The sequence below is a fragment of the Candoia aspera genome, chromosome 6, assembly GCF_035149785.1.
Source record: "Candoia aspera isolate rCanAsp1 chromosome 6, rCanAsp1.hap2, whole genome shotgun sequence".
Lineage (NCBI taxonomy): Eukaryota > Metazoa > Chordata > Lepidosauria > Squamata > Boidae > Candoia > Candoia aspera.
Genome location: NC_086158.1, coordinates 49,088,713 through 49,115,660, shown reverse-complemented (window position 1 = coordinate 49,115,660; position 26,948 = coordinate 49,088,713). Strand labels below are relative to the sequence as shown.

At 38.4% G+C, this 26,948-nt stretch overlaps 1 protein-coding gene across 2 annotated transcripts in view; it reads right to left on the bottom strand.

Annotated features, from left to right (window-relative positions):
* The window catches only part of SUFU (SUFU negative regulator of hedgehog signaling), a 90,370-nt gene extending 67,606 nt beyond the window's left edge, over nucleotides 1-22,764 (bottom strand). For both annotated transcript variants that reach the window (XM_063307084.1, XM_063307086.1), the window contains exons 1-3: nucleotides 22,409-22,764; nucleotides 14,822-14,956; nucleotides 1,908-2,044 (exon numbers count right to left, since the gene is read on the bottom strand). In XM_063307084.1, coding sequence (XP_063163154.1) covers nucleotides 1,908-2,044; nucleotides 14,822-14,956; nucleotides 22,409-22,560 — 424 coding nt within the window. In that variant the 5' untranslated portion in view covers nucleotides 22,561-22,764. The remainder of the gene's footprint in view (nucleotides 1-1,907; nucleotides 2,045-14,821; nucleotides 14,957-22,408) is intronic.
* Nucleotides 22,765-26,948: the final 4,184 nt, after the last annotated feature.

The following is a 26,948-nucleotide window of genomic DNA, read 5'->3' as shown; positions in this document are numbered from 1 at the left end:
AAGAACTGCAACACTTAAATGATCAGTATTACTGTTCTCTTGAATGCAAAATTAAAAAGCTTCATTCAGTAACCACTGAAAGATAAATCTGAAACATGAACCTCTTTTGTTCAGAGGTCAAAGCAGTCATTATCCATTCATAGGAAAAAGCATTGTTGAAGCTTAAGAGCACTGGATCACATGAGACTACTACCATTAAAGCTCAATGTAAAAACAGATAAAGCTTTTGAAACTACAACCAATTTAAATAGCACAAAACATCCAGTTTTTTATATGAACACCATTAAAAAGTATGACATTCAGTAAAAGATAGGAATTGCCTATCAGCTGACTATAGAAACAACAAAGTAATAGACAGATACCCAAATGGGAATAAAGGAAAAATACAAGGTAAAAATATTTATCTGAGTGAAAGTGAAGGTGTTATGATAAGGATCTTTTAGAAATATGATTAAATATAATGAAATGGTTTGGGCTATTAAATATTACTTCCACTTGGAAAAGCTGTTAATAGAGAAGAGATTTCAATTACTAATGTCCTCACCTTGAGGTTGCTTCCTTTTTCTCTAATTCAAATTATATTTTTACATTGTAAACCTGCAAACAAAACATACTGCAAGCAAAAAGTACTGAATATTTTACTAATTAGCATTTAAGCTAAAAAGGAAGGATCAGAAACAAGCTAAAGATAGATTTAGAATTTTGGCTGTCAAATAATATTGAATGAGATTGCTTAGCAAATGTCATGGTATATGAGGCTTTGGTAAGAAAAAGATGTCTTTAGGTGAGAAATAACCAATTCCCAAAGGGGCTTTTTTAAACTAAGAAGGCGGGGTGGAATTGACTTATTTTATTAGTTGTTGGGATTGAAGTTGGTGAGCTAGGAATCTCAGATTCTCAAAAAAAGAAAACCAATTTGTAAACAAAGAATTGACAGCAGAAATGTTCCAGGTTAGAAAATAAGCAGCTACAGAACTACTAACTCAAAAAGACAGGTCAAAAAGGCCCAGGATTTAAACCTGGGGACTAACATATATACAGGTAGAGAGAAACATTCCGGGGTTCTGCTAGAATGAGAGTTACTTTGTACATATGGCTTATTATTTCTCTGCAATAAATCTATTTATTTAAATATAAATAAATAAATAAACCATCTCATATCTGCTAGGCAATGAGGAGGGGAGGGAGTTTAATTGGTATACCAAGCATGAAGCCCTGATGCTGATCACCACATAAATATACAAAGTAGTTTGAAAATCTGAAGGAGAGCTTGCATCAAGACATTGCTATTGCTTAAAATTGAGAAAAGGTGAGATGACAATCAAAAGAGGAATAATGAAGATGTAAGATGTGAGTAGATCAATAGGTACCGCTTCGGCGGGAAGGTAACAGCGTTCCATGTTGTCATGCTGGCCACATGACCCGGAAGTGTCTACGGACAACGCCGGCTCTAAGGCTTAGAAACGGAGATGAGCACCGCCCCCTAGAGTCGGACACGACTGGACTTTACGTCAAGGGAAACCTTTACCTTTAAGAGGATGTAGCTAGCAACTAAGAAATGAAATTCATAGAGTTTCATATGTTAGGTTTGATTTCCCATGACTGCACTTTTTTAATGAAGCAGAAAGGGCACCAAGATCTGTAAAATAATATACCTGGATACCACTATTATCAACTGAATATCCAAAATCCTTAATTCTCAGATCATGATCAGTTTCCAGACTCCTTACCAGTACAAACGATACCCTCTAATTCTATTTATCAAAATAAAAATATGAGTTTCTTGTTTCAGACCAATTATGCAAAAATTAACATTAATGAAATGTATATGAAGTAACAGCCAAAAACTCAGAGCTAATTACTCTAAAAAAACTATTTTAACACAAAGTAAGCAATTTAAATTATACCTGATTGGAAGACATATCTGGCTAAACCTTGCATTAACTCTGCTGGCCATGTAGGTGGTGCAGATTCCCCAGTTTCACGCTTAAGTCGAAATGTCAGTTCAAATCCAAAACCGCTTGGCCCATCTGGTCCAGTAAACCTGAAGGAAATTAACCACAAAAGGTTTCATAACAAAGGTTCAGGAACATAAGCTTAGAATTCCACTGTGTATTTATTCTACTTATTCTACTTGTATACCACTCAGTCAATACGAATTCACAGTAGTTTACCAAAAAATCAACAAAAATATCCATAGCAGTTAAAACATCTATTGTACACATAAATAAATAAAAACTACTAGTAACTAATTGGTTAGGATAATGTAAAGCTAAATTATAATAATGGCAATAATAATAAATAAAATAAAACAAAGCCTAATTAAACAATATCTGTCAGTCTAGCAGGACTCCCAAGTTTTAGTAGCACCCCATCAAGAAACTGCAGTTTATGCAAGTGGATGAGTTTAGAGGAAGCTATGCAGAAACTTCACTTTTTATCTAATAACTTCGATAACCCATTAGTTTCCATGTTCCTAGAAAATGGGTTGGCTGTTCGCCCTATCAGAACAGTCTTATATAGTTTCCAAACTATCAATAGTTACTGCAGCAGACAAAATTGCAATGAGTAGTAAACTTCTTCAGCAGGATGTTTTTTCTCTATTCTACAAAGATATCAGCTACATTTTGTATCAAGATTTCAAAAGTCATGACATTAAGAGTTTTGATCTGTAAAGGATGCATACAGCTGTATTCATTTACTCCAGATTAAGGTCAAATTAGCAAACATCCTCTGGTTTTTGAAGGAACTAAGCTTTTTATAGTCTTGCTGCATCTTCTACAAGGAAGACAAGACGAGACATCTCTTATGAATTTCTAAATTACAGTAGTTCATCTTGATACTGTATAACGGCTGCAAATACCACACTTTGTCCCTCTATCTTAAACTCAAGTTTCCCAAGCTACATATTTCTGCGAATTAGACAAATTCATGGAAGCTGTTTGCCATTATAGCCAAAAAGAACTTTGAGAATAGGAGTAAGGAACATTCTTTCTCTCAAGAATTGCACTCCCCTGGGAGAGGCTGAATTGGAGTAGTGGAGGCTGAACTGCAGTAGTGAGTAGGGCCAGAGTATCCTTCCCTCTCTTGGGTGTAGGTACAGATTGTAAGTATAGATTCAACTGGATGTTATTCTTGCCCAGGCAGAGAAGGCTTTTGAAAGTGTGGCTCTAAGGAAATAAAATTTTAAAAGGTAAAATAAAGGCTTGGGTGAGTCGTTCAGAGGTGCCAATGACTAAATGAGGTCTGGAGAGTTTGTAAATAGTAAATATTTCCTTTAACTTTCTGAAGCTTTATTACTTATTACTATAGTTACAAACAATGTTAACATTTATATAGTTTATTGCAGCTTTCACCAATTTGACAGCTTTCACATTTGTAGGGAAAGTTCTTTATCTAAATAATAATCTAAATAAATAAACAAATATTTATCCAGTTTATCCTGCAAGTTTGTTATCTGAAAGAGGCAACTTTTAGCATGCTTTCTCCATCAATCTGGTATACAGTTTTGTTCAAAGTTGACAGCCTAAATGACTAAACAATTCCGCTTTCACTGGGTGATAAGTATACACTTCATCCTAAGAGTTTGATTATAAATTGTGGCAAGTAAAAGATAAAGGGTAAAAAGGAAATTAAAATATTTTTCAGGCTAAATAATTCTATACACGTACTAACAAATGTATAAACAAAATGTGTTTGTAGAAGATAAAATCATAGAAAATAATATGCCAAACAGGTTTTACTTTATCTCTTGAAACAAAGGGGTCTGGAGAAGCAGAAAATCAACGATCATAATTTTCTTCAGTTGGGTCTTACACAGTACCACTGACCAGCCTTCATATAAGCAATTGTGTGCTAAGGATATGAACACCCTTGCCAACAGCCAGACAGGTAAGGCATAAAGTATGAAACTGTTCCTTTTAACTGCCTGCATACAAGCTTAATTCAGAGAAAAACCATCAAGGTACGTTTTGAATGGAACATATAAAAACATAAAGGGGAGATACTATTTTGTAGAAATGTGATTACCAACATACTATTTGTTTGTCAGATGTATACCTCACATCTCCTCCAGGAGGAAAAGGTGGCATACGTAGAAGTCACTTTTCTATTTTTTTCCCCCATAACAGCAATCCTATGAGATGTGCTGGCCAGAGAGATTTACTGGTCCAAAGCCACCCGGTGAACATCCATGTCTAAGTGTAGACTTGAACGTAGTCCACTTAACCACTACATCATACTGTCTCTCAGATATGGTCAGCATATATTCAGATGACACAAATTAATCAGTTAGGAAACAAGCAAGTGATTAGCCTTTTTCAAAGCTCAGAACACTGAACATGGAAAGAAAGCACAACTGATCTTAACAATGTCAAAGTGTGTGTGTTGGGGGGGAAGGAATGATGGGTTCAGTATTTGCAAGTAGAAGAATAGGTCACACATAGCTGTCAAACCACCCAAAGACAATTAAGGACTTGATAAAAGGAGAACTGGAATTCCTAATTCTCAGTCCCCCAGTACTACTGTGTTCACTGTATCTTGGGATAGCAAGAGGTCCAAAGAGGACCTAATTCAGAAGTAAGGAAATCAAGAAGAAACAAAGGGTCAAAGTATAATACTGAGGCAGGATAAATGAGAATCCATCTATCAGCTTTACTGTCAGCCCCTTCCTCTCTCAGTACATTGCAGTGGAAAACTTTTTTACACTAGAAAGGAGATTATTCTCCAAGGAAGCACATGCAGATATGCTGCAGACTGGCTTTGCCCTGAGCTAAATTTAGTCATATTCTTCTTATTTAAAACAGCCCTTCTAAGTTCAACTACCGCACTGTGCTGTAAACATAAAGCAAATCTCTCTCCATGCTTTTAGAACAAACAACAAAAAAGAGTCTTTAAAAATATTGATGCATTTTAGATCCAGGAATTGTGTGTGAGTTTAAGTAGTTCATGTCAGCCTCTTTGTAGGTGGGCCGTTTCTCAAATTAGCTACCTCAAACAATTGACTTTTAAGGCCAAGCACACTCTGTCAGGCTTAAGAAAAACAAAAAATTAAGGTGGTCATGGCTTCAAGGGAGGTCTACCACCAACAAAGAACAGGAAATATGTTGAAATGCCTTGGTGTAGTACATAAAGGATTCAAGTTTTGTATGTAAGATACATGATACATGGCCAAGGTTTAAGATATATAAAACCACCCTAAACAAATGGGTATAAACTGGGAACATTTATACATCACTTTCTTCCTTCTTGAAAAAATAAAACTCCAGCAACTACATATAGAGAAAATTGAGTAAAAAAGTTATAGATAATATATTCTGAATTCAAAACAATGGGTAAACCAGGCAACTGCCAGCCAAAAAAGATAATTATGCCCTGTATCTAAAGCTTAAAAAGTTACCTGCTCCTGATATAGTCAATCAAATGTTTTATTTTTAACAAGACTAATGATATAGTAATGACCTCTATTCTGAACATACTGATTGAACATTTCAAAATTTAAAGCAGGAACCAAATTTGTCGTTATGACAAATTGGTCATAATGTTCTTTTTTCTCAAATACTTCTGAACATATCACTAGGAATTATTGCATATAATAAGGTTATTTTGTAAATAACCACCAGCTCTTAAGCATATTATCACAGCTATATTATTTTAATTGGAAATCTAGCTGTGAACAAAATGGCACAAAATGCATTTCAGTATTTATATTATCTTATTAAAACATCACATTAAACTTAACATTCAGATTTCACCTGCTGCATTTGTTTCCAATTCTATCATAATGAGTTTATTTCAAGCAAAAGTCACTTATTAAAATATTCTCAGCTGACACTGCACTAATTAGCAGAAATTACCCTTCACTTTCCATAAAAGCTGACACCCAGAACTGCACTAGAAGATGACCTGTAATTGCCAGAAGGGAAATGAGATTTCTAGCCTCTGCTGTGGGTAAGAATATGTCCTAATCTAGCAGGTTACAGAATTCTAGACAACTGAAGTGCAGTTGACCCCAACTCAAATATTCTATGCTGTACAGCCAATTGTCATGGCTATATCATTTTGTGGCTAGACTATTTCACATTCTTCTTTCTGACTAGAGTATATTCACAAGTGGATTAAAAATCTAGAGATTCATCCATCCATCTTACTTTACAGAGCACAGGCAAACACAATATATAATATTCATATCAATGCCATATTTAAATAAAGCTAGAAATTAGCTACTATCTCTACTGCAGAAATCTTCAGGGCTGGAATCCACAGCAGTGCAGTAGCTAGCAAATTATTAACAATGTTTTTATATATACAATTGAGAAAATATAAAGACTGTAGCTGCTGTTTAAATTTATTAAAACAGTAGAAACATATTTTATATAAAATATCTTTATATGAAAAAGAATTCACCCTAGGATATTGTGGAACCAACAGATAGTATTATAAATTGAAATAATGTATAATTATACATTATTTCCATGAAAACCAGGGGACATCTCAAGAAGCCAGTGTGGCTTTGCAGGGTATTCTGAGGGACATATTCAAGAGATGAAAAGAAAACCATATATCCAACTGGAAAGTGACAGGAAGGACTCTTCACTTTGTTAATAGCAAGAAAAAAGAGTTATGATCAAATGTTGACAAGCAGAATAGTCAATAAAATGAACATTTGCAACTCAGTGTAAGTAAGAAGACAGTGAATACCTACTTGAAAATCTTAGGCAAAACTAATACAAGGATAGTATCCTCATGGAAAGAAAACTGTTCCATCCTACTGAGTTTACTAGCATTTATAATACTATCAAGTTCTGGGCACCACATTTTAAGAAAAACACTGTCAAACCAGGGCAATTAGGATAGTGGGGAGACTGGAAACCAAGACTCATAAAGAACAATTGAAATAACTACATATGTTAAGCCTGAACAAACAAATCAAAAGACATGATCCTTTTCAAATACTTGAAAGGTTTTTATAAGGAAGTTGGAATATAGTCATTCCCTGCTATTCTAGAGAACAGGATAAAAGAAAGTGAGAAACTGCAGGAAAAGTATATTCCAGCTGAACACCAGGCAAGATAAATCTTACAATAAGAATTGCTTAGCAGTGGAGAAGACTGCATAGCCATCTGTATGAACTGTCTTTTACCTGGAAACACTTAAATAGAGTCTGGAAATCCATTTGTAATAGATATTGTAGCAACATCCTCCATTTCAAATAATGCATTAAACAGAGAATTGGACCAGATTGATACAAAGAACCCATGTCCTTTCACATACTGCTGAACTACATTTTCCAGCAGACTCGATCAGCATGGCCAAGTGTGAGGGAGGCAGCCAGAGATATATATTCCCCTGGACTTGATTTCTTCTAAATTTAGGATACATTTATTCTACAACTGTGGAAAAAACGATATGTAAGAAACAGCAGCAGACAACTCCCCAGCAAAAACTGAAGTACGACATCAATAACTATTCACGTGCATGCAGCAACATTTTTATAAAGTATAATTCCAGCAAGATAGTTCTATTCATCTAATGCATCACTTGCAACAAAAACAGAGCCACATTTGTAACACCTTAGATTAACTGCTTTATAGCTATCAGTGTCTGGGTAGGTACATCATACTTAGTTTAATGTGCCACTGCATTTTAAACAATGATTTATAGCTTAAGATTACCCACAAAGTAAGCCACTGTGCTCATTCAACAAACTATTGTTAAAATAAATTATGACTTAATAAACTGAGTCACACTAAAAGTAATTTTTTATGTAGTATCATCTATATGGAAACATGCTATGCATGAACAGGAAGTAGTAGTGACAGAAGATACAAAAGGTTATTTATGTGATAATTCTATACAACAATTCTATTCAAACAGCAGAAATTAGAAGTAAATGCTGTCTTGCTATCAATGCTTTGCTAATTTAACACCTGTAAGTAAGAGAACACACAATAGGTAATTACAGTAAAGCTTCATGATAAATTCTAATTTCACACTGAAATTTCCTTCTAAAGTTATTTCATAACAGTAACAATGAATTGCAGTAATTTTCACAAACTGAAAAATAATACTTTAAGCACAGAATAAAATGAACCATCTTTAAATTATATCACACAGAACTGTTTTTTAAAACCTTGTTTGCACTCTATGCTAGTGCTTCCAACTTCCTCATTTCATAGATTTTGAGGATTACCCTATTAATTAATTTTTAAAATACTGCTTCCCGTACAATTGCATCTCAAAGCAGCTCACAATAAAACAATACACACAAAATATATTCATTAAAATGTGTGATAAAAAGGAAAACAAACAAACCAGAAACAATCCAACATTCATGCAGGGAAGGCCTGAACAAAGAGATTTGTCTCCAAGAAGCACTGGAAAGATGCAATAAAATGAGGATGAATAAAACAGTTTATGCCCAAACCGTTTTACATATAGAACAGCTATTTTCCGGTAGTTCATATACAAACCAAGACATGCATGTTTTGGATGTTTTATTCACATATGGAATGACATATAATTGTTTTTCCAGATACAAATGAAAAGAAGGTTGTTCTGCATATCCAGATTCTTGCAACCAAAAGGCTTGTTATGAATCTCATTCTTTGCCATGGCTGGAACATCTGAAACTGTTGAAGAATTCATTTCTGCCAAAACACAGAAGTCAAAACATTTCAGATTTTCTTTCTGCTGAACTGGGGCCAGTCCAAAAGGAAGCAACAGAACTTCTTAGATGCAATGATTTCTGAGATGGAAACAGGAACACTTTCCATTTCATAAACTCTCCTACAATAGTGGGTGCTTTCAGGGAGGGAAACCATTCCAATAAAAACACCACCACAGAAAAGGCATGCCCATGCATTACTGCAAGACAGCACTCAGCCATTTTTTGCATACACACCAAGGGACAATTGTATGTTGGGTACAGCTTCATTCTTATCTGCAATAAAGATGCTAATCTAGCTAAGCCACATCTGAGAGTTTTCAGCCAAATCAAGTTAAGCCATGAAGTGTCAGGAGATCGATGATCTTCTATTGTTCCCAGATTGGAAAGCTTGATACAAAGTAAAGCATCAAAGCAAATATTTGTAGCTCACGGTTAAACTGTGGAGTCCTTGGTGCTCTCTGAACCTTGTTGTTTTCTTGCAGACATTTCATTGCAGACATTTCAATATCCTACAGAGAGGCCTGAACTACAACACAGAGGATGCGAATAAATTAGAATTCTTCGCAGCTCTAGAAGCGGCATTGAAAACTACAGGGCTCACTACAGAAACCCAAGGAGACAATCATACCACAAATCAGAAGGATGTGGAAACAGAACCAACTGAAAGTAGAGAACAGAGCAGCCCTCAAACACCTAAAGATGGATCAAACTATCATCATCCTCCCAGCAGACAAAGGTCGCACCACCGTCATTATGGACAGATCACAATATATACAAAAGGCCAAAGAATTACTTGAGGATAAAGAAACCTACACCCCAGTGAACACCAATCCCATACAGAAACTGGACAACCAAGTAAAAAAGAATTCTCAACGACCTCACCAAGAAAGGTCAAATTACACAAGAAGAACAGAGGTAGATGAAAAGCAGTGGACCCATCCTCCCAAGCTTCTATGGACACCCCAAGATACACAAGCCTGGCATACCACTTTGGCCTATTGTATCATTACCAGGGACTCCCACCTACAACATAGCTAAAGAGCTTACAAAGAAACTTAGGCATCTCACAGAGGAGAGTGAATATTCTATCAACTCCCCGCTACAGTGCCTCCAGAAAATCAAAAATCTAAAAATAGAAGAAGATGAGATCATGGTGCCATTCGACATTACAGCTCTCTTCACATCCATAGACCCGGCACTAGCGAAAAAATCCATGGCTGCAGTTCTGCACAACACACCTGACCTAGCCAAATACACCAAAATAGAAATACCCAAGATAATGGACCTCATCAACCTCTGCCTTACGACCTACTTTCAGTTTGATGGAGAAATATATCAACAGATCAAAGGAACACCCATGGGATCACCTATTTCTGGACTTATAGCAGAGATTGTAATGCAACGTCTGAAAAGGATAGCACTCCCACACATACAACCCAAAGTATGGATCCGGTACGTAGATGACACTTTCGTCATAATACAAAACAAACAATTGGAAGAAACTCATGAAACCATCAACAACATCTTTAATGGAATAAAATTCACAAGGGAGGAAGAAAACAACAACACACTACCATTCTTGGACATCCTCATCAGTAGAGGAAAGGATGGCAAGTTAGAAACACAAGTCTACAGAAAAGCTACCCACACCAACCAAGTGCTCTATTACCAAAGTAACAATCCAACCTCCCACAAGAGAAGCTGTGTAAGAACATTATTCAGACGAGCACTTACCCACTGCAGCTACCCAGAACACCAGAAAAAGGAAAAAGATCATCTGTACAGCATCTTTCAGCAAAATTGATACCCGCTCAACTTTATTAAAAGTGCCTCGCCACCCAACCCACTACAACCCAACCAACAGAAGCTATGAAAAGGATAACACCGCCATACATCAGAAACATCACAGAAACCACCAACACACTGTTACAACCGTATGGCATCACTGTAGCATATAAACCAACTAAAACTCTTCAAAACATATTAAGTAACCCAAAAGACCCAATAGCCCAAGAAGAAAAAACAGGAGTTATTTACAATATATAGTGCAAAGACTGTAACAGCCACTATGTAGGACAGACAGGCAGAAGACTAGCAGAGTGCATCCACGAACACCAACTAGCAGTCAGAAGACACGTTGAGAACTCCCTAAACTCACAACACATAGACAGACTCAACCATAGTTTCAACTGGGAAACTGTGAGCATCCTAAACCAAGCCAAATCCAAACATGTCAGAGAATTCCTGGAAGCCTGGCACTCAGACAAAGCAGCCATCAGCAGACACATAGAAGTAAACAACATTTACATACCATTCAAAAGAGACAATAGAAAAGCCAAAAGACCAGTACACTCCCTTGCCAGCAATCAGCACCTAGATATGCAAAAATCAACACCAGGATTAACACCAGATAAACAATCAAACAGCACAATACACCTTAATCAAAGAGCTATTAACTCAGTCCATCAACCAAGCAGCAAAAACAGCCCAATCAAAGAGCTCCCAAGGAGAGAACAACACCCCCACCAACACAAGCAGGGCAAGCCATGGTATATAAACTGAGAGCAAGCCCCACTCCCTTTTCGCACTGAAGATGTTGCCTAGTCTGGCAATGAAACGTCTGCAAGAAAACAACAAGGCTCAGAGAGCACCAAGTAATTCTAAAGCATCTCAGTCAGATGGCTATCTAGCCTCTTCTTGAACACATCCAGTGAAAGAGAGCTCACTTCCTCTCTATTTGGAACCACTGTGGAATTGCTCTGTCAGGAAGACTTTTCTAACATGTAATTGGAATTTCCCTTGTTGTCATTTAAATCCAATACTCTGTGTCCTGCACTCTGGAACAAGACAGTATAGGTATTAAATCTTCTAAATGACATCCTTTTAGGCATTTGAAGAGTGGTATTATGACTTCCTTCTGTCAACTTTTCTCAAGGCTAAACTATCATACTCCAACAAGGCAGGCGCAAACTTGATTGAAATTTCCCAGAAATTCAGTATGACTAAGATAATCCATATTGTAATTTAACACAACAGTGGACATTCTATGAGCCAGTAAGGCCAATTCCTGAATTTATATCTTCCTTGGATTCAAATCCAGCATCCTCTCTGCCCACATTTCCCATTGTGTAATAGTAATCTGGCCTTTTTTTTTCATATTCCTTGTAAGTAGTTGCTTAAAAATCGTTAGCTATTAACAAAACCCTTATATAAAAACATTCAGATTTTTCCATTTCTCTTCATAAGATTTAGTTTTTACTCTTTTAATCATCTTCACTGACTTTCTCTGAAGTATTTCTCCTATTAAGTATGGTCCCCAGAACTATATTTTCTTAATTGTCATGTCCTTCAATCAATCTTAATTAGCTTGCTAATCAGCATGGGTTACTTAGGTAAATGCTTTGCTGAAGTCAAGATATAGTATGTCTGCATATTTCCACAATCTATTCAGGAAGTTATGAGATCAAAACATTAGATAAGGTTGATAACTTCCTGAATACAATTAGGCAGACTTTGATTATCCACTGATGAACCCACCATCAGTTGTAATATTTTATCTTGTTTTGTTTTTACTTTATTTTTATTTTTAATGTGGTTTTGTTTGCAATTATGGTCAGTGACAATAAAAGTATTCATTCAAATATTCATTAGATAAGATTAGTGCAGGAAGATTTGTTCTTCACAAATCCATCTGACTTCAGAATAGTACAGTACTGTTCTCAAGGTGCTTGAGCTCTTTATGATTGTATTAGAATCTTATCAGGTATCAATGTTGGGCTGCCTGGTCTGAAATTTGCTGCATCTTCCTTTTTTCCCTTTTTGAAGATAGGGACATTTCTTCTTCTCAGTCTTCTGACACTTCATCTGCTGTCCAAGATTTCTCAAAGAAAATGCATACAAACAGACCATCAGCCAGTTCTTTTAGTACCCTAAGGTGCGATTATTCCAATTCTGGTATTTAAATTTATTCAAAGTAAAGAGGTATTCCTTCACCATGTTTCTCTCAACCTCAAGCTTCAAGCCTGCTACTTCATTCTGCTGTTTACAATTGCGTATGTATGTATGTATGTATGTATGTATGCATGCATGCATGCATGTACATACATACAGTATATATATAGTTGTTGAAGACTGATCCAAAATAAAAGATCAGTGGCCCTGTCTTTTCTTTGTTACCTGTTAAGTATTTTGGCATGTTCGCTGAGCAAACTATTATACTATTTTTTCTTCCTTTTATTTTTTCTTTTCTTTTACTCTGAATGTACTCAAAGAACCCTTTTACTATTCTTCACATCTTTTGCTAACCTCAACTCATTCTGAGCATTTGCTTCCTTGATAACAGTTCTGCAGTTCTGGACTACCTAATTGTACTGTTCCCTTATGAACAGTCTTTACAGTTTTCTTGAATGCCCCCCGTTTTTTTTCAGATTTTCACTAAATATTTTATGTGGCCATATTGACTTTTTCTGCTAACCTCTGTTTTTTTTCCTTACTCATTTGCAATTGTGCTGCAAAGAAACTATTTTAACATGGAACCTCCAACTCTCAATGTTCCCACTGGTCCAGGAGAATACCACAATTGCTGAAAAATTAAGCTGTACCAGCAGAGTCATAATCTCTCTGTCTATCTCATAGGGTCATCAATCTGGTAACCACAGCTGATACTTTCCAAAACCAAGGCATGAACCAGGCTGGAAATGGGTGAGATCATCAGGGGTCTGCAACTGAATTTTTGAAATACCTTGTCCCAAAATTGAGTATTCGGGTGGTAACTGGTATAATACTGGTCCAGAGCAGACTTTTTCAGAGATGGGAGGATCACTCCCTCCTTTAAAGCTAGTGGCACCACTCTCTCATACAATTACAGCATATACTGTACACTATTCCTAGATCCACCCAGTCTCTTTAGCTTCCTTAATAGGCAAGAAAGGCAGGGATCAAGATAGCATGCAATTGCTTGGGCAACTATAAACTCTGGGCCATGTCCTTGGGTCTCAAAACCTAAAAGTGATACCACACTATTGTGGTGTGGTGCACTAATCTTAGTAGGTACTGTGTCAAAAACACAGCATGAGGTGAACAATTTCATCCTCAAGTGCCTCATAAATCTGTCACAGGACGTGACTTCTTCCAAATGACATCCACAAGAACCCAAAACATTTTTGGCTAAGAGATTGCCAGGTATCACATAATTTTGCTTTCTCACTTGTACAGTCACAAAATGTTGGTGCTCTTGTTCAAAATTTTCTGTTTTTTCAAGTAAGAACAGAAAAAAAATGTGAAAACTGGTGATCTTCTGAGATTTTGGACATTTAAAAACTAACCATTTCTTAACTGAATGCATGAACCCAGCCTCTTTCTTTCTGTCTGTCTGTCTTCGAATTTTATTACCGCCCATCTCCCACCCAAAGGAGGGACTCTGGGCTGTTTACAGAAGCAAAATTTAAAATTCAATGTCAATATAAATGCAATAATAAATAGACAATAAAAATATAAAATATAATAAAATATAGTAAAATCCAGATGGCTAAAAGTTGTGTTTCAGTTCATGAGTTTAAAAGATCGTCCTAGGGCGCTAGCCATCCCCACAGATGGCTATTCCCCATCCTGTTCCAGGCATGATGGCAAAACCAGGTTTTTAGCTTTTTGTGGAAGTCCAGGAGCAAGAGGGCTTGTCTCACCTCTGAGGGAAGAATGTTCCAGAGGGCAGGAGCTACTGCAGAGAAGGCCCACTTCCTGGACCCCATCAGATGCAATTCCTTTACAGATGGGGTCTGTAACATGCCCTGTCTGCATGACCGGGTGGGACGGATTGATGTAATGGGGATGAGATGGTCCCTCAGGTAACCTGGCCCCATGCCATGTAGGGCTTTAAAGGTAATAACCAACACCTTGAATTGGACCCAGAAGCAAACTGGGAGCCAGTGCAGCTCGTGTAGCAGAGGTGTTACATGTGCCAACCTTGGGGCCCTAAAATTGCCCACGCGGCTGCGTTCTGGACCAGTTGTAGCTTCCGGATATTTTTCAAGGGTAGCCCCATGTAGAGCGCATTACAGTAGTCTATATGGGAGATGACATGACATGTTTCCTCTATTGCATTTCCAACTACTTCAGAAAACTACAAACCATAATATATAGAAATTAAAGACTTACTCATGCACTCTGTTATCACCATACAAGTCACTTAGTCCAAAGCTTACATAATGCCAGTGCTCAGGAACATTTTGAGTTGGACTTCCCAAGTTTCTGTACATACTAACATAGTCCAGAGGATCAGGTCCACCTAACCTATTTAAAAAAAAAGAGAAAGAGAAATGAGATGAAGTTTTAATTCACTTTTGGGAAACAGTTTCAACTAAAGATGTTTACCCCTACTCCACATTATTACACCACTTCTTTCTGAAAGCAGTTAATGCTTTTTTCTGAAACTAAGTAAGAACTTTGCCCCATGTCATCATAACTACATCGTTGTTGTCAGAGATCTTGCAATTCTACACTGCTTGACTTTCACAGTAATTCATTTTTTTACTGTTTCAATACTGAACAAACTGCAGGATCACAGAGATGTCAGCGTACTGCAAAAGACAAATGAACATAATTAAAATGAACATTTTCATCCAAGAGCATCAGAACACATTCATAAAAATACGTCTAAAAAGTTTTTCCTCCATAATACTACACCGTAAGTATCTTACATATATTCAAAAACCTAATGTGCTTTGTATAGTATTTATCTAAAGATGATTCAGACACTGGCTGAATTCACATATTATATCAGCCATGATTTAATTATGGTTTGCTGATAGGTCAGAATTAGTTGGGTTTCTGTACCATGCTGAGCCCAAGAAAAACAATCCAAATTAGAGCAGTTTAGAACATAGTATGAGTGTGAACCCAGTTAATAGCTGAATTCAGCAAGATCTACTTAGAGTCAGAAATACATACTGCACTTATCTCCCTAATCTTTCTGCTATTAAGGAAAAGCTGCAAAGTATTTATTAGGATCATATCTTATTAATAAAACTAGCCAGAAAGTTTATAACTTTTAATCATTTTTTCATATATTTGCAAACCTGTAAAACTAATAAAAAAATCAAGTAGCATATTTTGTTTTTATCATAGTAGCCACCATATTTAACAAAATTAGTAATATGTGCCATTTGTTATCCAAAATTGTTGGGCAATATTTTTTTTTCAAAATCAGAAATGAAGTAGTTTGAATTATTCTAACAATGAAAAACTATATTACATCCGTTATTTACACTTGTAAGCATTTCTGTATTTTCCCCCTCCCTGCCATCTTCTGTATTAGATAAATACTTTCTATTATCCTACCTTACCTGTGTCTTTATTTTTGGAAGGTAGGCTTTCTTACAAACAAAGCACTGAATTGCAGACACCAACCATACTTAGATTGTCTATAGTAATAACATGGGCCCAGAAGCTTTCTTGGAAACACTACATTGGAGTTATTGTAAAGGACAGTCCATTTTCTACAGTGAGGACAGGAGGGTCTTGAAGAGTGGTATCTCCCTCCACTTTCTCCAGAGACACGGCTTAAAATTTTTTTGAAGCCAATTTCTGTGGGAGGAGATAACCCCTTCTCCATTTTTGGAAAAACAAGACAGAAACATAACTCAAAGAAAGAAAATCAGAAGAAATAAGAGTAAAAAAGGGATATAATTTGCTGCTCATATTGTTGGGCCCCAAGATTCTCTCTGATCATGTCTGGATGGTTTGGATGCCCTGTCCAGTGTTTTTTCTTTCCCCCTAAAGCAGTCAGGGAATCCTAAAGTGAGACATACCAGGGTTGAATAGTAGAGGATAGAATCTTCTATCAGGAAGGCCCACAGCCTGTCCTAGTAACTATTTTCTGCAGCATCCTTTTGCTGAAGGACACCAAGGGGTAAGAGTTAGGTGCCCTATGGATGATTCATACAAGGCTTCAAATGAGGCTCAGGTTAAGTTCTGAAGCTAGAGGTACCATGACATAGACCAGTATATATCAGGTACTATGGAGGGCCTCCTTAGGAATCTTGGCATAGAGATGAGTCAACAGAGGACTGATGCTCCACAGTGATAAGACTGATAAAAGGGCTGACTCCTATTTGCGGACAACGTTTAGTTGTAGATCATTGGCTAGGCCATCTGTAGGAAGGCTAGGAAGGTGAGGTGAGGAGGTGGAGGCTAACATTGGTGAGTTTCCCTACTTTCTGACCCATCTGTAGAACTGTGGAAATTAAATTAAATCATAGTGTAGGGTATTATGTAAGTCAAGTCTCTATTTAAAAAATTCAGTCCTCGATTAGAGCTTCAATGAGAGCTGCATTATTTTTACTGATTTATTACTAAATTTATATCCCACCTTTCAAGCATGCTTTGTAGAAGCTTGGTGTACTTTGCAGAACATCCAAACAATAGCTACAGTTCTGGATATCATTATAAGGCTTACTAATCAATTACTGTGAGAGACTTTGGGAACCAGGTGGGGGAGAGAGAAGAGTTGTTCAGTGGTTATGGGAAGTGAAGGCCAAGGGAAAGAAATGTTTCCAAGGGACTCCACCTTAATTGACTTCCCGTAAGTCTGCCTGGGAAATTTTGCACTTTTCAAGATAGTTTTTATCCTGCCTAGCATTAGCAATATCTCTCTAAAATGGTATATGGTTCTTGCCTCTTGAGTTTGCCAGCTATTGGGGTCTGACAGTTTCTAGGATTTTCATAAGCCTGTGCTATCTTCTTATAGATTGTAACATGTTTAGATATATTTTTTTGCTCCCTAACATGTGCTGAAAAGAACAAGAAATAATGACTTCCCAGCAGTCATATATGCATCATAAGTACTATAGTTAAGAATTTTTTAATATATAGAGCAGTCCTAGATGTGAATACATCTTGCACTTTTTCTCCCTTTTTTATTTTATTGCTTTAAAAGTGTTAATACAGAAAAACATTTTAGAGAGACTTGTCAGTCTTTTGCTGCAAAGCAAAGAGCCTTATCACACAAGCTTTTGTGGATCTCTGTTCATTTCATCAGATATATGGAGTGAAATCCCAAGAGATGGGTATTTTATGCAAAATGCTGCAGGAACAATTTCCATACTAAAGTAAAATATAGGCTATTTATCCTGAGGAAGATGTCAGAAGAGAAATACAATAAACAATGAGGTAATCACAGGATAAGTTCCAGGACATTAGCAGCCTAAAAGGTAAAGGTAAAGGTTTCCCTCGACGTAAAGTCCAGTCGTGTCCGACTCTAGGGGGCGGTGCTCATCTCCGTTTCTAAGCCTTAGAGCCGGCGTTGTCATAGACACTTCCGGGTCATGTGGCCAGCATGACGACTCGGAACGCCGTTACCTTCCCGCCGAAGCGGTACCTATTGATCTACTCACATTGGCATGTTTTCGAACTGCTAGGTGAGCAGGAGCTGGGACTAGCAACGGGAGCTCACCCCGCCGCGCGGTTTCGAACCGCCGACCTTCCGATCGGCAGCTCAGCGGTTTAACCCGCAGCGCCACCGCGTCCTTATTAGCAGCCTAAGCAGTTTCTATTTTTGTATGGGCAAAAAAAAAAAATTATAAGGGCAAAGTTGAAACAAACACTTTTCAGAAAGCCCTAGCAGTTTCTCAGATAGATAAGATAAAATAAGATCAGATAGGTTTGAATAAAATCTCCATTTAGACTTCTTAAAAATCACCATTGGAAGATACAGTAAAGGTACAGTCTCTTTTGGGACAGGCTGTATTTCATGGACATGTTCATGCAATTTTTTTTGGTAAAGTCAGAAGTGATTCACAGTCAGTCTCCAGTGTGCTTAGCTTCTGAATGCAGACAATGTCAGCCAGGTGCTGCCACCTGCTGAGGCATGTAGAAGAGAAACATTTCTAAATCAGACCTAAATAAAGTTTTGAACAGTTTAACCACCAGATGTCAGTCTAACAATTTCTGTTAGTTAAGCAAGGTGCTCACTGCAGCCTATCACTTATCAACAGGGAAGCTAATTTAAGTAACTTCACATAAAGCAAAGGACAGCAAAATACCATTTTCCAGAGAAAAATAGGAATGATTTTAAATAGGCTTATGGCTAAGAAATAGATATTTCCAGACTCTTATCAAAAATAAGTAGCCTGCATTATTTAATTTGCATATCACATTTGTGGGATCAAAACCCTTCACTTTGTGCTAATTTCCACAAAACTGGTCACACCACTGCATTCAGTTATATAAGCAATATGAGTATACAATCTTATTTACAAAGAAATATAACCTTAAGTCATATACTATTCTTTATTCCAACTAGGATTTTCCTTTCCTTTCCTTCCCTTTCCCTTTCCCAGACTAGCTATGCCTAGAGACCAATTCCTACTGTAAACTGCAGAATCAAGAAACCCTTCTGTTTCCCATATTGCATCAGGTAATGAAATATTCCAAAAGGAAATGAAGTCTTGCATATTCGTATTCTAAGAATATTTTCAAAGGGTAGAGAAATAAGGTCTTAACCTTATGCTGTTAATTTTAGCATTCTGGAAAGCTCTGAAAACATTCCCTTTTAAGCAGGCTTTTGATTTGAACTGACAGTGACTAAGCAAACATTTTTAAGTAAAATAATGTAGGTTCAAAGGGTTTTTTTCATTTATCAATTGGTTATGTTTTTATTGTTAACCACCAAGCTGACTGGTACGGTATGAAATGTCTCTATAAAAATAAATAAATCTATATTTAGATGAAACTTAGTCTAAATAATTTTCAGTTTTCATTTTCCTTTGTTAGTGGTAATTAATAGTACCTTAACAAGAAATTACTTTTAAAAAACATGCTTCATAAGTTTTATAGAATCTTTTATAGAATGTAGACTAATTTCAAACCAAAGTGCTTGGGGGTAACCACTCTCAAAGAAGATAAAGAAAATGATCAAAATTACCTGATTCTGGTTTCTGGTTTCCCCAAATTTATAAAATAAATTAAAAAGTAGTGGGAGTATACAGTGCTCAGTTACCTCATCTTAGTTACTATCCAGCCAAATATCTTGTCCTTAGGATCTTGTTGATATCTATTTGCAAACTAACAGTTTCTCAAACATAATAAACCTAGCTACTCAATACTTCCCCAAAGACATCATTTGAGTGAAACAAGACCTGAAATTACAGATTGTAGCTGATTCCAGGCTCAAATTAAATAAGTATCTGATTCACAGAGTTGTCAACCACTGGGAAGACTTATTCAGAGAAAGGCGCAACAGGCAGCTCCATCTGGGACAATCATAGCATTTTGGCTCTGGAAATCAACAGACATAGAGGATTAATCTGATACTACTAGCTAATATAAAACACTTAAATCTTCTTCATGACCAAGACAAATAAAAGACAGATCACCAGGCCTTTTCTCTTATACAATTGAGTATTGGCCAAGAAGTATACTTATTCTTGCTTCCATGGTCCCAAACCCTTGACAACCTTGGTATTAAACAGCAGCAATACTTGAACTCAAAAGAGTTACATGCTGAAGCAAACACAATGTCTTACTTTCTCAACTTCAGTTTTTTCCACTGTTCACTGAATCCAGAAATGTGACTACAATAGTTCAATTCCCTCTCTCCCTCTACTTCTTCTACAGCAGCCACAGTATGCGCAGAACATAGGCCATGTCTGTGCAGGACAGCTGACCTAATCTGGCTCAAACCATCAACAGGTGACTTAGGTGATCATCCAGTACCAGACAATCTATGAAATCAGTGACTGCCCTGGTTATATTGGGAGCTGCCAAGCCAGGCAGAATTCCTGCAGCTTTGCAGTGGCAAGCAGGCACTCACTTCCAGAGCACTTCATTGGGAGAGGCAGTAACATTTTGATTATATATTTTTTTAAAAACTGGAATGGTATGACTGAGATTGAAACCATGGCAAATGAGGTGAGTAGATGTTTCTTGTATGCACACAACTGCTGCCTGGCTGTATCAGCAAAACAAATAATCCTGTCCTATCTTAGAGCGAAGTACCACAGCGAGACAGTGAGTTGGTCTCTAGTGTTTACTGAACTACTCTAGTAGACAGAAAATCCTGCCAAACTGAAAGACCGTGGGAAACCCACACAGATAAACCCAAAACTTAAGGTGGGTCTGCTCTGAGTTTCTTTGAAGGAAGGTTCAAAGCCTCTAAACTACGCATACATTTTTCCCTCTGGATAGGGCCCCCTCCTGCTCACCATCAGTACTCATGACAAATCCCGCCTGAAAGCATAGAGACATGCAGCAACAGAAATTACCAATAGGGGGAAGTGTATTCTATGCAGAAGGAGCCTTGTGTGGCGCAGAGTGGTAGGCAGCAGTATTGCAACCGAAACTCTCCCCACAACCCGAGTTCAATCCCAGCAGAAGCTGGATTTTCAGGTAGCCAGCTCAGGGTGACTCAGCCTTCCATCCTTCCGAGGTCGCTAAAATGAGTACCCAGCTTGCTGGGGAAGGTGACAACTGGGCAAGGCAATGGCAAACCACCCCACTATAGTCTGCCAAGAAAATGACACGAAAGCAGCATCCCCCCAGAGGGTCAGACGTGACTCGGTGCTTGCACAGGGGACCTTTCACCTTCCACATTCTATGCAGAAAGACAAGTGAAGTAACAAAGTTTGGGCTCATTCATCACATTTGTTTTTTTCTTAAAGTTATATATGTAACATTAGATGGAGACAATCCCAGCAGAAGCTGGTCCTGTAACATTAGATGGAGACACTAAGAATCAGGCATGTTGATTTAAGCTGAAATGAAGCATATGTGTGAATCCTACGCATATGATAAGACAGAAAAAGAAATGGAAGCAGGGGGGAAGACAGGACACAAAGGAAAAGGAGCATCCCACTCACCTACTGCTAGCAACAATATACAAAAGCCAACTCACAAAGCTATTGCAATGAAGACAAAGGTCACTCTCAAAATGCATGCATTCATTTATGAAAAATGTGCAGGACCTTATCAATGTTACCCTTACTAAAAAATAAAGGTCTTCACGTTTCCAATGGTTTCTCATATTTATTCAGAGTAACAATGGCAAAATTTAAGAACAATTGCCCTTTCAATCTCTCCTGCATGCAAGAGTCATTATAACAAACCTAGACCCCTTACAGCTCAAGCTGCTTCTAGAAAACTCACCCATTCTTCACACACAGACATGAATCAGATCACAAGCTATAAATAATTACAGTATATAAACTGGTAAATCACTGCTCCAAAATTGGAGTCATTTTTAAAATGTGTGTTTCAACTCAAATTAAATCCAAGGAGGATTTAGATTTGAGTACAGGCCAGGACAGAGAATCCCGTGTCATCTCACTGTTCTGGATTACAACTCCCAACCCGCTGGCACAACGTTCTGGGCATCATCTTCTACTAAGGTATCCTCCGCTCCAACAGCTTCTCCTTCTCTCCCCCCAAAACAACTACCTCCAACGCCAAGTCCCACAACCCATCCCAGACTTAAGTCCTTCTACCACTTAGCCACTCCCAGTTTTCCGACGGACCCTCCTTCACAACACGCGCGCGCGCACACACATTTATCACCTTTCCAAGCCCGGCGGACCACGTTCCAGGAGCCGGGCCCCTCGCCCTTTGTCGCCCAGAGGTCCCCTCGGCCAGGCCCTAAACTCGTTCAGGAGCCCCCGAGGCCTCTCTCTGAATGCCACTATCGCTCCCCTACCCACCCGCGGCACAAGCCTTGTAGTCGGAACCAGCTCCTTCTCCTCGCGTCCCACTCACCAGTATTTGAGAATCGCCGTGACCTGCAGGGGGTTGGGCTGCTCCGGGTACAGTCGCCGGCACTCACCGTAGATCCCGTGCAGCCCCGGGGGAAAAAGTGGGGGGAAGGGACCCGCCCCGGGGCCAGGAGGAACAGGGGCGACGGTCTCCATGACGGAACCCGTAAAGAGCAGGGGAAGCAATGTAGCGGGGAGGGGGGACAATCCCGGCCCTGCACAGACAAACCAATGGTCGCTCCAAACTCCTTTCACGACCCCGGCCGGGCCCAGCAGCAGGAGCGGGGAAAAGCGTCCCCCCACTCACCCCGACTCCCGTCTTGATAGGCCGCCGACTTCGCCAATCACACCGTAGTGAAAGACGAGGCTGACATAATCCCACCCTCGCTTCCACCCGGCGTCCTACCCCTTCTTCGGCGGCGCGTTTCTGACCTCTGGCGTCGCTTAGCTCGCATTGCTGACGCTTTCTTGCCCGGAGAGGGCAAAGGGAAAGACGTCGCGCGGCAAGCCGTCATTGATTTGCTAGCTTGTGGTTTATCACGATGTGTGAATCTAGCAACTCTGGTTCATTTAGCAAACCTATTTAAAAAGATCGTGCCGTATGAACCCAGCCGAAGATGATCTTCTAGGTCAGAGAGTTTTATCTCTAGCGAATCGTCCAGAACTTTGCAGTATAGATACAGTATACTATCCAAGTGGCGTGATTCATACATTATCGTAATACTGAATATAATAATGCATATAATATTTATGCTTGTTTGTGACTTAGCATGTCAGAGCAAATAAAAGCTTTGTGGCTTGTTAACCGTATATTGTTTAATATGTGAAAATCTAACAATTACGGTTTATTTACTGAATAGATTGGTGTGATATACAGCATTGGACTTTAATTCCCACTATTACACTGGTTTGAATTCTGAGGATTACAGGCCTAGCATAGCTAGAGGGCACTTAGTTGGGGAAAGATGTACTAATACTACCAGTACCTTAGGCTGGGTTTATCTTAAAATTAAGTGACTGGTTGCTTGCAGATGGGCAGTTCCCAGTGTTACTAATCAACATGTATTGTGCAATTTTCTGTCTTCACCTCTTTAATAGATGTTGTATATACAGTATGTGAGATTTTTAAAAAGGATGGCTCATCTTATGTTCTTATCTCTACTCAGAATTCCAAGGACATAGTGTATAGGTTTGAAGCCACATAAAATTGAAGCCACAAGTCTTTAGTACATTTAAATGGAAACTTTTCTCCATCTATCTCACTGTTGTCACTTGAATCTCCAGGTCATTTATGAACAAATGAAAAAGCATTGCTAATACAAATACTTGGTAAGCTCCTCTCTTTATAGCTCTCATTGTGCTTGTTAAAGAAGGGGGAGTAGAAAATTAGACTAAGCAAGAGATGGGCAACACATATGATATAGCCAACATGTACTTCTTCAGACCCCATTTGCATCCCCCAAAGCATTCTAAGATTTTGCCCCGAATTTCAGAGACACAACACCCACAGTTCAAGAGCCCAATGTCTGTACGGAAGTAGGGTGGGTACGGAAGCACAAGGCCTATGGAAGGCAAAATGTTCCCATTCTGATTCTCAAAAGCCTCTAGCACCTCCATACCTACATAACCATGGGTTTCAGCCCTGCCCCCTTTGGGAAAGTTACCACTAAGGCCTCCTGAGGTCCGCCATAAAATTGGGGGCTGAGTTATGATATCCAACCTCAGCAAGGTTTCCTAACTAACTTATACACCAATCCAGGTTTCAGCAAATAATGTCTTATGTGTGCCAAGACAAATAAGAATCTAGTATATACACTGATACACAGTTCAAGTGTATGCATTTCGGTTAATAAGAATGAATGTGGCAATTAATAAAAGGAGCTTCACTTCAGATGGCACATTTGTTCACTTCATTTCAGATGGCTTATACAATGGACCATGTAAAAGTTTCCATACAATGGATCTACAGTATAATTCCTACAGTGGACTGAAAAAAATTCATTATGAGTACAGTATATCAAAAAGATGTTAGTAGCAACATCCTCTGAGCCTCTGGCTTGATAAGACTTTCTAATTTTTTTATCTCCCTCTCCCCTATAGAAAAAGTGAAAGCTGCACAAAAAATAATCAATGAAATCCACAAGTGTATTATAATAAACCCTTACCTGCATAATAAAAGGGGAAAAGCAGCAGAACTTCTACCTCTATTTTACTTATGTCTTATTAACTGAAACTGCAATGCATCTGCATAAAAGTCAATTGAACATGAAACTAAGCATTGGATTTTGAACATATACCTGAAAGAAAATTTTTTTAATCTTTATGTACTGTATTGGAGAGTCTAGTATAACTGCACTATTAGGACTAAGTTGCATTGCAGGGTTGCTATAAGCAACTTCTCAGCTCAACCCTCATTCAATAACAGAATATAATAAAAGAGCAGAGTTATTATAAAATTGTTGTATTCACATCCTTCCACAATATTTAATTTAGGGATAGCACAATTTAACAATACTTTTATTTTGCCTTTACATACTCCCCAAATTCTAATATTCCTAATACTATATTTTCCTAACAAATATGCAGTGGAGGTGAAGAATAGATTTAAGGGACTAGATTTAGTAGATAGGGTTCCTGAAGAACTATGGACAGAAGTTCGCAACATTGTTCAGGAGACAGCAACAAAATACATCCCAAAGAAAAAGGAAACCAAGAAGGCAAAATGGCTGTCTTCTGAGACACTAGAAGTAGCCCAAGAAAGAAATAACACAAAAGGCAACAGTGATAGGGGGAGATATGCCCAATTAAATGCAAAATTCCAGAGGTTAGCCAGAAGAGACAAGGAATTATTTTTAAACAAGCAATGCGCGGAAGTGGAAGAAGACAATAGAATAGGAAGGACAAGAGACCTCTTCCAGAAAATTGGAAACATCGAAGGTAAATTCCAAGCAAAAATGGGTATGATCAAAAACAAAGATGGCAAAGACCTAACAGAAGAAGAAGAGATCAAGAAAAGGTGAAAAGAATATACGGAAGACCTGTATAGGAAGGATAATAATATCGGGGATAGCTTTGACAGTGTGGTCAGTGAGCTAGAGCCAGACATCCTGAAGAGTGAGGTTGAATGGGCCTTAAGAAGCATTGCTAATAACAAGGCAGCAGGAGATGATGGCATCCCAGCTGAACTGTTCAAAATCTTGCAAGATGATGCTGTCACGGTGATGCATGCCATATGCCAGCAAATTTGGAAAACACAAGAATGGCCATCAGATTGGAAAACGTCAACTTATATCCCCATACCAAAAAAGGGAAACAATAATAAAGAATGTTCAAACTATTGAAGAGTGGCACTTATTTCACATGCCAGTAAGGTAATGCTCAAGATCCTGCAAGGTAGACTTCAGCAATTCATGGAGCGAGAATTGCCAGATGTACAAGCTGGGTTTAGAAAAGGCAGAGGAACTAGGGACCAAATTGCCAATATCCGCTGGATAATGGAAAAAGCCAGGGAGTTTCAGAAAAACATCTATTTCTGTTTTATTGACTATTCTAAAGCCTTTGACTGTGCAGACCATAACAAATTGTGGCAAGTCCTTAGCGATATGGGGATACCAAGTTACCTTGTCTGCCTCCTGAGGAATCTGTATAACGACCAAGTAGCAACAGTAAGAACAGACCACGGAACAACGGACTGGTTTAAGATTGGGAAAGGAGTACGGCAGGGCTGTATACTCTCACCCTACCTATTCAACTTGTTATGCAGAACACATCATGCGACATGCTGGGCTTGAGGAATCCAAGGCTGGACTTAAAATCGCTGGAAGAAACATTAACAATCTCAGATATGCAGATGATACCACTTCGATGGCTGAAAGCGAAGAGGAACTGAGGAGCCTTATGATGAAGGTGAAAGAAGAAAGTGCAAAAGCTGGCTTGCAGCTAAACCTCAAAAAAACCAAGATTAGGGCAACCAGCTTGACTGATAACTGGCAAATAGAGGGAGAAAATGTAGAAGCAGTGAAAGACTTTGTATTTCTAGGTGTGAAGATTACTGCAGATGCTGATTGCAGTCAGGAAATCAGAAGACGCTTAATCCTTGGGAGAAGAGCAATGAGCAATCTGGATAAAATAGTTAAGAGCAGAGACACCACACTGACAACAAAGGTCCGCATTGTTAAAGCAATGGTGTTCCCCGTAGTAACATATGGCTGCGAGAGCTGGACCATAAGGAAGGCTGAGAGAATGAAGATCGATGCTTTTGAACTGTGGTGTTGGAGGAAAATTATGAGAGTGCCTTGGACTGCAAGAAGATCAAACCAGTCCATCCTCCAGGAAATAAAGCCAGACTGCTCACTTGAGGGAATGATATTAAAGGCAAAACTGAAATACTTTGGCCACAAGAAGTATGAGAAGACAGGACACCCTAGAGAAGATGCTGATGCTAGGGAGAGTGGAAGGCAAAAGGAAGAGGGGCCGACCGAGGACAAGATGGATGGATGATATTCTAGAGGTGATGGATTCGACCTTGGGGGAGCTGGGGGTGC